The sequence below is a fragment of the Panthera pardus genome, unplaced genomic scaffold (genome assembly GCF_024362965.1).
Source record: "Panthera pardus isolate Hobbes unplaced genomic scaffold, ASM2436296v1 HiC_scaffold_8, whole genome shotgun sequence".
Lineage (NCBI taxonomy): Eukaryota > Metazoa > Chordata > Mammalia > Carnivora > Felidae > Panthera > Panthera pardus.
In genome coordinates, this window is record NW_026527013.1 from 53,522,977 (window position 1) to 53,535,045 (window position 12,069).

Here is a 12,069-nt window from a genome sequence, read left to right on the forward strand (position 1 = left end):
CAGATTTGTGAATAGCTGTTTGTATCTTACTGGGAATGCCCCGACCTGAACCACACAGATAGCATTAGCACTACTGCCAAGGAGAAAAATCTTTACTGGGAAGAGGAAGGGGCAATGCTTGAAGGGACTTTCAAAAGCCCAACTCGGAGAGATTTGTGACTACCTTTCAAAACAGAAAAAAAAGAGAGTCACATGTGGTTTTCTCTAGAATACGGTCACAGGGAGACAGTCCTTGAATTGCAAAAAGTGAAGTTACAGTTCACAAGGAACACAGCCCTACCTAGTGTTCAAACACTCAACCAAATGACACTTCTCACAGAAGTTTCCCATTCCAAATGACCAGAAAGACTAATTTTTCTAAATGGTTACTGCTTGAGGACTAAGAAGAAACACTGAACATTCGAGCTAGTTGAAACCTTATTATACGCCTGTTGGACTGCGGGCTTTTCCAGAGTCAGCAATGTGGTGTTATTATTTTTTTTATTCCTTTAGCAACCACAGAGAAAAAACTTAGTTGTCTGAATAAGTATATTAATGGCTCAAATTTTGCATTTCAAAGGCTAGGGACGCAAACATTTGCTCACAACTGGGCGGAGCCCAAACCAGTAAGTCAGGTTTTCCAACTCTCTTTCAGGGATCTTTAATACCACTGGGAATTTTCTATCTGCAAAAAGCAAATCAATAAATTTACAATATGGTAATAATTGCAAAACTGTGAATATACTAAAAACCACTGAACTGAACACTTTAAATGGATGAACTGTATGATATATGAATTATAGGTCAATAATTTGTTATAAAAAAGCTATATTACTAGCAAAATATTGACATTGTATGTCAATGTGAATGTCTTAAAAATTCAAGCCAAATTATCTAAACATAGATATACAAAAACCCAGACTTAGGTTAAATAAATTAGGGGAATGACTTAATTTTACTTTAGAGTTCTTTTGACCTAAGAAAGGATTGGCCACAAGATTCTGTTAAATACTTTAAATTTCATATTTCATAGAAATATGATTTGGGAAATGACTCAGAAACTTAAAGCTGCCCTAGAAATAAAAATAGTTCATCTCCTCAGTTACAAGGTAAGTTAATGATAAAGTATAATAGAAATTTAATTTACACTCAATTTTTTTTCCAGAAATGTCCATCTTTTTATATTTATTTCTTTTATATATATATTTTTAGAGAGAGAACGCACACAAGTGGGGGAGAGGGACAGAGGGAGGGGGGGGGGAGAGGGGGAGAGGGGGAGAGGGGGAGAGAGAGAGAGAGGATGAGAATCTTAAGCAGGCTCCAGGCTCAACACAGAACTTGTTGTTGGGCTCAGTCCCACAACTCTGGGATCATGACCTGAGGAGAAATCAAGAGCCATTCATTCAACTGACTCAGCCACCCAGGCGTTCCTATATTTCTTTTTTTATTATTATTAATAAACTTTATTTTTTATAGCAGTTTTAGAGTTATAGCAAAACTGACTGGAAAGTACAGTGAATTCCCACATACCCTCTGTATATTCCTTTTATAAAGACATGAACTGAGAAATTCTATTTGCAATATGGAAGACAATTTTAGAGCTTTAGACAATATCATTTAACATAAATACTTCTTTGAAAATACATAAAAGCAAAGAATTCGCACTCATATTCTCACAATTCTAAGATCTTCAATTATTTTTTTTTTTGTCCACAATGCTATCAACCCTCTTTTTATCAGATTTGTTCAAGTTTCATTACTATTTGCTGCCACCTAGTGGCAAAAATCATTGGTTTAAAGATAGTTATCACCGAATTCTCTGGTTAGCAGTGATTTCTAGGTGATAGGGAAGCTGCTAATGGGTGAAAGTTAATTTGCCCATTTATAATTTTTGATTTTATTTTTTACCATGTGTTATTTTCAAGTGATTCTTAAGATAGCCTAGTTTTCTTGAGTTAGAAACTTAATAAGCCTGAAGAATAGTCATCATTCTTGATAACATTTTCTTTTTCAAGTTAGATGAGAAATGCAATTTTTATCAAGATGGGTGTAGCAGCTACTACTTGTCTTGAGTTGCTGGTTTTATTTTACCAGGATATGTGACATTTAGATGAAATCTGAGGTCATTTCCAGGGCTTAAATTCTGAGATTTCACGGTGTTTCATTTTCTAAAGCTTATTTTAAAAAAAAATGGAAATATTGTAAGCACAAATCATAGTACAGAGCATAATACAACATTTTCACATTCAGTATCTCACTTTATCTCAAAATAACTGAGATAGGCAAGGACAGAGAAAGTAAAGATCATTTCCTGAGTATCTACTAAGTGCCAGACATTTTCTTTCTTTTTTTTTTTTTTTTTTTTTTTTTTTTTTTTTTTTTTTACAAATGTTTATTTATTCTTGAAAGAGAGAGAGATAGAGTGCAAGTGGAGGAGGGGCAGAGAGAGAGGGGGAGCCACAGAATCCAAAGCAGGCTCCAGGCTCTGAGCTGTCAGCACAGAGCCTGAAGTGGGGCTCAAACTCACGAACTGCAAGACCATGACCTGAGCCGAAGCTGGACACTTAACCAACTGAGCCACCCAGGCGCCCAGTGCTAGGCATTTTAGATTTAGGCATTTCTCAAATCCCTTTTAAGGTTGGTGTCTGTCAGCCTCATACACAGATGAGGATGTCCCAAGGCTCAGGGAAATTAAGTCATTGGTGCAGGGTCACATAGCTGGGGAGTGTCAGAGCTGGGATCCAAGCCCTAGATCTGAGTCTAAAATACCCATGTTCTTGGGGCGCCTGGGTGGCTCAGTCGGTTGGGCGGCCAACTTCGGCTCAGGTCATGATCTCGCTGTCCGTGAGTTCCAGCCCCGCGTCGGGCTCTGTGCTGACAGCTCGGAGCTTGGAGCCTGTTTCGGATTCTGTGTCTCCCTCTCTCTCTGACCCTCCCCCGTTCAAGCTCTGTCTCTCTCTGTCTCAAAAATAAATAAACGTTAAAAAAATTAAAAAAAAAAAAAAAATACCCATGTTCTTTCTAGCATTTCCGTTCTGCTTCTACTAGTCACTGCCTTCATGAGGCAGGCAGGACAAGCACTGTATTTATCCTAGATAAATTACCTGAGGTTCAAAAAGATCAAACAAGTTTCCCAAGTTCACATAAACAGCTAATAAGTGGCATGAATGAATAAGACCCAAGGCTTCTAATTCCACTTGCATTACTCATCAGACTACACATTTTGTAAATTAAAAAAGAAAAAATGGAAAGAAAATTAACATATACAAATTTTCAATTACATCTATTTGTTCAATTATTTTACTGATTATCCAGCTTTACTAGATTGTCTTTATTAGTTATGCAGCTTAGAAATGCGAAATTCATCTACATAAATATGAAGTTATTTCAGTAAGCTTATTGTTTCTGGACTTAAATGTTTTTAGTGAAGTGCACAAGTTTAAAGGGAACAGCTTGACAAATTTTCATACATAGACTTACCCATGTACTATTGCCCTGATCAAGTGGTTCTGGATGTTCTAATGAGCTGCACTATTAAATTCTAAGCCCAGAAGAAAGGCAAGAGAATTGTGACTGCCCATATATATCAAGAGAGATTTTTATGGCACAACCAAGTGAGCTAAGGTTGTATAAATCTTTTAATTTTTGCCGTAAATGACAAAAAAGGGAGCAGCGTATTCCCTCTTATGGGAAACATTTGAGAACAATCCATGTACCCTGTTGTGGGGCCTGAGACTCTCTAACAGCACAAAAATCATTCCTTGCTGTGACATTAGCAACTGTGACTATGTCACACAGTTCTTAAACTATGAAAAGACTCCTTCATGGAAAATAGGCTATATATCAGCAAAAAAAGAAGAAATGTAATATGTAAATACATGTCAAAAGTTCAAGTCCTTTCCACTTTTTTCCTATGCCCAGGGGGAAGCCTTCCCCCCATAGCCTCCTCTAGTAGAATCCCAAATGAGGGAAGGACTTATTGCAGGATCTCACCACTGGCCTGAGGAGAGTAAGAAAGGGGATCAGAATCTACTCCCCTCTGAATGACTACCTGGTTTATTCCTTTATTCAACAAATGGTTGCTGAACGCTTACTGTGTGCCAGGCATTGTCCCAGGCACTGATGGGATATGTCAGTGGACAAAAACTGCCCTGTGGCACTTACATTCCGAAATGGTGATCTGGGTCATGCTGATAGAGGCTCTATTGAGGCACTGAGCACCTCTTCTGCCATCCAAAGGTACTGCCATCTATAGGTACTGACTCTGAGGCTGATCCATTCAGACAACTGGACTATCTTTAGAGAGCGGGCAGGGGTAGTGTGGGTAATATCTGGATATTGTTTGGCACTGAATTCTATAGGGACTTAAAGGAATCTGAAATGCATTTTTGTTTCTTGGAGTGCAATCTCAATGCAATCACAAAGATGAAAGCAGGGTTAGGTTCAGAGAGGAGAGACATCCTTAACTGTGGCAGCCAATAAAACACTTGCTCACCGGTTTCTGGAGTCGTCCAGCAATGTATAAATTATTCCAGTTGAGGAGATCTTCAATCAAAATACTAGTGCTAATGACCCCATATTTGATAAGCTGGAAAAGAAGAGAAATGGGCATCAAGGAGGGCAAAATACCATACTATTGCTTTTGCAAATGCAAAACCTAAGGTAATAAATTTCTGAGCAGAGTAGCACCTAGATTTCCAAAGCCATTTAAAATCTACCTTGTGAAAACACAAAATCTGTCACAAAGGATTAGTTTCCAAGACTGATCTGTCCCCTCAGTGATGTGAGGTGAAGTGACCACTATCTTTACTCAGGCTCTTGTGATGTTAAAGGCACAACGGCTCTTAGGTGCTGTCTAGTACATATTGGTCCTCCCTGGATTGGAAATAAAAACCGAGTCTGTACCACAGACAGTGTGAGAAGCCAAGATATAGTTCATGGTTCTCATCTGAGAAATAAGAAACCTAATAAATGGCATAACCATGGTAGCAGTGTAAAAACTAGGTCCCTGAATTTCAGTCTGGGCTTCCAACATTCATTTCATCACAGAATACGAGACATTTTCTTTAGAAGTTTTCACCAAATTCCTTTACATAGTGAACTTCCCTTTTGCTACTGAGTATTTCAAACACTTTTGTAATTACAAAGCTACATCTCCAAAAATTAAACCTCTTTATCAGAGCTAAACACATGGAATTATGGCCAAGCTCATTTCAAAAGCAATTTGTACAAACCCTAAATGTAGTTGTTCCAGGTTACAAAATCCCATTTGCTTCAATGAATAACTTCAGACTCACTTTGCTAAACTTCAGTATCCAAACAGCCTTCTCAGGCTATGAATATCTAAAAAGTAGCTAAAGAATTTCAATTAAAAAGTACAGTCTCTTTGGCATATAATTATGCCCCAACATTTGGTTACTGGAGCTTGTAATATTGTTTGAAACCACTAATTAGAGATAGGCTCAGCATAATACTAATTATGGAGAAAGAACAAAGCTATGTGTTTGGCATGACTGAAGCAGACGTGAAAAGCTGCACCGAGCAACAATCTCCCCTCCAATCTGGCTGCAATACTGCAGAAAAAGCCCTTCTTGCTGCAGGCATGTAACAGCTGGGAGGTAATGGAAACACCACTGACCTGAAAGTCACTAACTGTCACTAACGAGTTGCATGACCTTATGAAAGCCATGTTCACTCTCTGAACCTTCATCTTTTCAACTGCAAAATGCAGGTGGAGCAGGATTAGACCTCAACCAGAAAAGTATACATCTAGCCCAGAGGCTATGCAGACATCACCAGTCATAGTGCCCATACCCGCCAAGATCAGACAGGTCTTCAAAATCCTTCTCAGGTCAATACTCCAACCTCCTGCCCTTCAAAGTGTGATCCATTGACCAGCAGCATCAGCATCACTTGGGAGCTTGTCAAAAAATGCAGAATCTCAGGCTCCATTCCAGACCAAGTGAGTCATAATCTGCACTTCAAGGAGATCCTCAGGGATGATTTATGGGCATATCAAAGCAGGATTGATCTAAGCAATCAGCAGCATGAAGCAGAACTGGCATAGCTGGCGGAACCTGTATGTCAACAGTAGCCCAGCTAATCTCTGGGAGGGATGTGACATAGTCCCCCATTGGTCCTCTCAGGCTGCGGTCCTGCCCAGGTCTTGGGAGCTCTCTTAGAGACTGGACCCCTTCATGTGAAAGACCCTTTGGCAGGGTTCCTGCTGTCAGACAACACTCTGCTGGGATCTGTGCATCTTATCTGCACAGATAGGGCTGCAGATAGGGGTGAGACGGGGTGCATCCTCAAATTCTACCCACTTGCTGGCACCAGGAGGTTCCTATCATGTGGCACCACATTCTCCCAATTACCCTCTTCACTTCCAACTTCTTCCTGGGAGTATCTGCCCCTCCATATAGATAAGACTAATCTTCACGCTCATCCTTAATGGGCCTGCCTATTCCTCCCACTGACCAAACTAGCGGTTCTCAAAGTGTTTCCCAGACCAGCAGCATCAGCATCATTTGGAAGTTTGTTTGAAATGCAAATCCTCATTACTAAGACAGTAATCTTAAAAGTTCTTACCATAAGAAAAAAAAATGTAACTGTGTGGTGATGAATGTTAGCTAAATTTATTATGGTAATCATCCTGCAATACACACACATATCAAATTATTACATTGTACACCTAAAACTAACACAATGCTATATAACTATATCTCAATAGAAAAAATACAGGGACACCTGGGTGGCTCAGTCGGTTAAGCCTCCGACTTTGGCTCAGGTCATGATCTTGCGGTTCATGAGTTGGAGCCCTGCATTGGGCTCTGTACTGATGGCTCAGAGCCTGGAGCCTACTTCAGATTCTCTGTCTCCCTCTCTCTCTGCCCCTCCCCTACTCCCTCTCTCAAAAATAAACATTAAAAATTTTTTTAAAAAAAGAAAAGAAGAAAAGAAAAATACAAATTCTCAAGCCTTACCCCAGACCTACTGAATCAGAAACTCTGGAGATGGGGAACTGCAATCTGTGTGTCCAAGAGGCACCCTAGTGGGTCTGATGCTCATTAAAATTTGAGAACCACTGGCCAAAGGCAAAACTTAAAGACAGTTACTCTCAACCACCTTTATCCAGCAGGAATGCGAACAGTTCCTAATTGCAAGAACATATATATTCAGTATTCTAATATTTAATTTAATAACCACCCAAGTTACAACAAAGGTCCGAAGTCACTTACCCTACCATCACACATGATCAATGGATTATAGTAGACTCCAGCACCATAGTTATTCTGTACAGTGGTGATAATCTTGGGCCCCAAAACTTTTAGGAAAGAGTAATGATTCCAATTTTTTTTCAGGTTCTTTGAATGCCATGCAACAGGGTCATCTACTGTGAAAACAAAGTCCAGCATCGCATTCTGGGAATGAAGAAAAGAGAATGATTTTAGTTTTGATTCCTAGAAAGGCACCTAAATAGAGCGGAAAGCTCCAACATTCTACGCCATTATGAGTAATAAAATAGAAGACCTGAAGCTGTCAGCAAAAATGTAAGCAAGTCTCTGGTACCAATTTGAGCTTGTTTTCATCAATACACATAGTAACAGCAGTACTGACCTGCCCAACATGTACTCTTCCAAATACTTTGAATTATACGCACCATAATTCATTCTATCTTCAAAATAATCTTGCAAGATAGGTACTGTTATCATCCTAATTTTAGAGAAAAAGAAACCAAGGCACAGAGTAAGTTCCATGCCTGTGGACACAAAGCCAGTGAGTGGCAGACACAGTCTGGTTACAAATTCTTTGTGCTGAACCTTATGCCACCTGGCCTTTCATCTAAATGTGTCCCACTCTTCTTCCGGATCAAACAACACAGTATGGCAAAGCTCTGTAAAATATTATAGAAAGGGAAATAAGTTATTTTAATTCTTAGCCATTCACCAACCACTCACTGAGCACCTACAAGGAGCTCTGATAGATTTTGGGGTAGAGATTAAAAAAAGTCTACTGGGGAGAAGAGATGAATTATCACTAAATGAACTTGACAGAGGAATGCAAAATGTACTAATTTCACTTAGAGTGGGGTCAGAACAGGAAGCAGAAATCTTGCTATAAAATCATATTCTTCAAGACTCTGATAAATCTGAGTCCTGAAGAATGTGCAAGAATTAAGCAGGCTTGGTGGAAATATTAGAAGGATGGGGAAGGGAAGGGGGTCCTGTTAAAGGAAAGCATTCTTGTAGATATGAGAGCTGGCCATGTTCCTGATGCTGCATTGAGTTTGATGTGGCTGGAATAGAACACAAGCAGGGGGTGGTGATGAGACCAGAGACGGAGGCTGGTTGCCAGGCTAAAAAAATTTCCTACAGAAGAGCTCCTTGGAGGGTAGACAGACTAAAGGCCGAGAAACCACACAGGCGGTTAATTGCAAAATTCCCAGTGAGAAATGAAAAAGATACTAAGTAAGGCACTGAGGGTAGGGACTGATCTGAAACTTCCTGTTGGAATCTATAAGACTTGTTATCTTGTAGGGAATGAGGGTGAGGGAAAGGGAAGAAAGGGCCTGTTCTTGGAGGAAATTCCAGGTCCACTCAAAGGAAAATCTTCATGCAAAAATGAAGAAGTGGCTGTTGAATCAGGAGGCTAAGGCCTGCTCTAAGTTTTTCAAAATGTAATCCACAAACCACTGGTGAAACTGAAGATTTGGGGTGGACATGTTTTTTAAAAATGTATAATTATGTTAATACAGGTTAGAAAAAATAACTAGCCTATAATAATCTATAGAATTTCCTACAATCTATAATTTTTCACATATTGTCAATTTAAAGCAAAATATCACTTAAATACAGTATAGTTGGGAAAAAGGAAACCCAAGCAACAGCATAGATGGCTCCACCAGGAAGTGAACAAACTTTAACCTAAGGACAGATTACAGCCAGGTGTCCAAATCCAAGAGGGGCCCTATCACAATCTGCACACTTCTTTTTCCTTAGTTTATTAAAGAAGACAGTGAATTGTTAGGCTGTGCATGAACTGCCGCAAGTAAAAATCCAGTTCACCAGACAACATCTCTATTTAGACTCCATTTCCTTTTATGTTAATTCAGCAAAAGCTCTAAAGCCTTAGCGGAGAGAGTCATTAACAGCCCCATTTAAATGAAAATATTTGCCTGCCACTTCTCTGCAAGGTCTTGAATCTTGTCTCCACCTTGAAAGCAAACTTTTTTCCATTTTATTTACGGCGGTGGGGGGGGGGGGGTGGGGGAGGATGGGGAGGGACTGCAACACAAGGAACACCGTACCCTCACTACTGTTGCGCTCAGCCAACTTTGAAGAGTAACAACTCATAGTCCTAAATAGACTCTTGTTAAATGTTCTGAGCATTGGTAAATATACTGGTCACTCACTAACTTTTGCTGATAACTTCCCTGAGTCTGCCCTGGCCCTTCAGCTTCCTGAAGTCAAGAGGCTCATTTTGTATTTTTTCCCACAGCGATACATGTGACTTTCAAATTTGGCTGCGTTATCAGAATCAGCAGGGTATTTTTTAAAATATCTGAAGCCCAGGTCTGAGCCTACACCAAGTAAATCAGAATCTCCGCAAGTGGAACCCAGGCATCAGCATTTTAAAGTTTCTCGGAAAACTCCAATGTTCTGCCAAGGCTGAGTACGCTGAACCAGCACCAGGCAAATATTTCCTTCCTTCCATCTTGCCTCTGCATCAGCTTTCCCCTCCCCATAACTGCATCTCCTGTTCTAGACCGGAGATAAGTGGGCTCCTACTTATCCTCCAAAATTCAGCTCATGATGTCATTATACCAGGAACACTTTCCCACAGTTTGCACTTTGCTAGCTGGTATGTGGAGTGCTCGTAGTAGAGGCAGCTCTAGGGCTCTGGAGGGATCCAAGGCAAAAGGCACCTCGTGAGAGGAGGCCGATTCCCGACGTGGGGCCTGCCCCGGGGCCAGGCTCACCTTCTGGTCTGAACTGGGCCCCACCTGGCGGTACACCCCGGAGCCGTAGGCGAAAGCCAGGCTCAGCTCCTCGGGGAAGTGAGACAGGATCTTGCGGAAGGCCACCCCCGAGCTCTGCAGCGCCTGAAGCGCCATGGGTTCGGGGCTCAGAGACACGGCCCTTGGAGGGGCAGAGCAGGGCGGAGGGCGGGGGGGGGGGGGGGGCAGATACCGGGGCAGGCAGTTAAGGGTGGGGAGTTGGAAGCAGCAGAAGACTGCAGCCGGGGGTGGGAAGTGGAGGGACAGGCGAGGGCTCGGGGCTACAGGCCAGCCCCAGCCCAGGACCGAGAACAGCCGGAGGGTGGTCCAGGTGGTCGGCGGTCTGGCCTGCGGAGCTGCCAAACCCGACCACGCCTCTCGCCAGCACACGCGCTTCAAAGGCGCAAGAGATGACGCTCTTCCGCGGGTGGGGACGCGAGGGCTCCGCGGAGACCCCTGGTGGTTGGAGGAGCGCGCTGCAGGCTAGTCGCCTAGGCAAGTGACTTGGAAAGACGGGTGCGGGAGAGTGTCAGCTACTTGAACTGCTTTTGAGCCTTAAGAATCCGTGTTTGTTCTCATCTCAAACACATTAAAATAAATGGCTATAAAATCATGCATGTGTATTGAAGGATATTTTTAATGAGGTGAAATTCACACAACTAACGTAAAAGTGTACACTTTATGTGCAATTCAGTGGCAGTACATCACAATGTTGTGTTACCATCGTCTCTACCCAGCTCCAAAATTGAAGATTTTGAAGGTTTAGGAAATCACACATAAAATTAAAATCATGTCCATTTCCACCATCCAGAGATGATCACTGTTAAGATTTAGCTGTGATTTTTTTTTTCTTTCTCCCTTAAAGCTCTTTTCAAATCCAGTGATGGGTATGAAAGTGTTCATGCATGGTAAGGACTGCACCAATGTTCTCTGAGGTTTGTATTTCATTCTAAGGGTGATGAAGAGCCTTTGCCCCTTTGCCTCTGGGATTGGGCTCACAGAGGGCACATCAAATGCAATTTCTGGAGGAAATAGGACCCCAGGTGAGAGCTCACCTGTTTATGTATAACTAGAGAAACTTGATAAAAATCACAGGGCCATTCAGGATGTACTTTAACTTCCAGGACATAGACTTTTTAGATACTTGTTTCTTCTTCCCTGACATACATTGCCTTTCAAAAAGCATAAGTGGTAATAGGTGAACTCAGGTAATGTTGATGCCTTTCACATGCAGTTTTCAAGGAGTCCCCTCTACTACCGGATGGCAGGAAGTTACTATCTCCACATTACAGATGAGAAAGCTAACATGTTAGAGAGAGAAAGCAATGTGCTTAGAATCACAATAGCCTGTGGCAAAAGGGGAGCTAAAATCCAGGGCTGAATGTTAGTTTAGATTAGAACGGGGTAAGCAGGGGGAGGGAGAGCAATTAGGATGTTGTTACCATAGTTTCACTGGGAACTAAAGATGCCTGGCCTGGGATGATAGAGGCAAGGATGAGATTAATTTAATTTGAAAAGTGATTATGTGAATTCAAACTCTGTAGGATCTCAGGGTCTATAAAGGGGAGGGACAAGCAAATCCAGAACTCGTAACATACAGTAATGAAGCTGGGGCACCCAGCATCTGGCGAGACCTCTGATATAGGAGCATTGATCAGTTCTGGCTCTGTGGAGAGAGACCAGAGGAGATTTTGCAGTGATGGCATCTGAGCGGGGGCTTGAAGAATGGGTAGGATTTTATCAGGCAGAAGATAGATGAAAGGAAGTTTTACAAAGAGATTGATAGGCCATGATGACAATAATTATAGGTAATATTTGTTCATTTATTTATCATTCCCAAGCACTTTCTTTTTTAAAAATTTTAATTCTGGTGTAGTTAACATTCCGTGTTACATTAGTTTCAGGTGTTCATTATGGTGATTTAACAGTTCCAAATATTACTGCGGGCTCATCAAGATAAATTCCCAGTGCTTTCTATACTTATGTCTTTTCATCATTCCAAAGACCCCAGTAGGCAGGTTCTCTAAACTCATTTTTCACGTGAGGAAACAGACAGCCTAACAGGAGAAGCAAATTTCTCAAAGTCACATGGT

General features: G+C 41.4%; 1 protein-coding gene across 6 annotated transcripts in view; it reads right to left on the bottom strand.

The window, feature by feature from the left end:
• The window catches only part of TAMM41 (TAM41 mitochondrial translocator assembly and maintenance homolog), a 49,617-nt gene extending 39,254 nt beyond the window's left edge, over positions 1–10,363 (bottom strand). For 3 of the 6 annotated variants that reach the window (XR_008420224.1, XM_053897115.1, XM_053897113.1), the window contains exons 1-3: positions 9,905–10,363; positions 7,218–7,400; positions 4,475–4,567 (exon numbers count right to left, since the gene is read on the bottom strand). Coding sequence is in view for 3 of the 6 variants with exons in the window: in XM_053897115.1 (XP_053753090.1) it covers positions 4,475–4,567; positions 7,218–7,400; positions 9,905–10,093 (465 nt within the window). In the remaining 3 variants the exon portion in view is untranslated. Of the gene's footprint in view, positions 1–4,474; positions 4,568–7,217; positions 7,401–9,904 lie in introns of those variants that run through there. The other 3 variants (XM_053897116.1, XM_053897117.1, XM_053897114.1) reach the window with 2 other exon arrangements.
• Between the last annotated feature and the right edge of the window lie 1,706 nt (positions 10,364–12,069).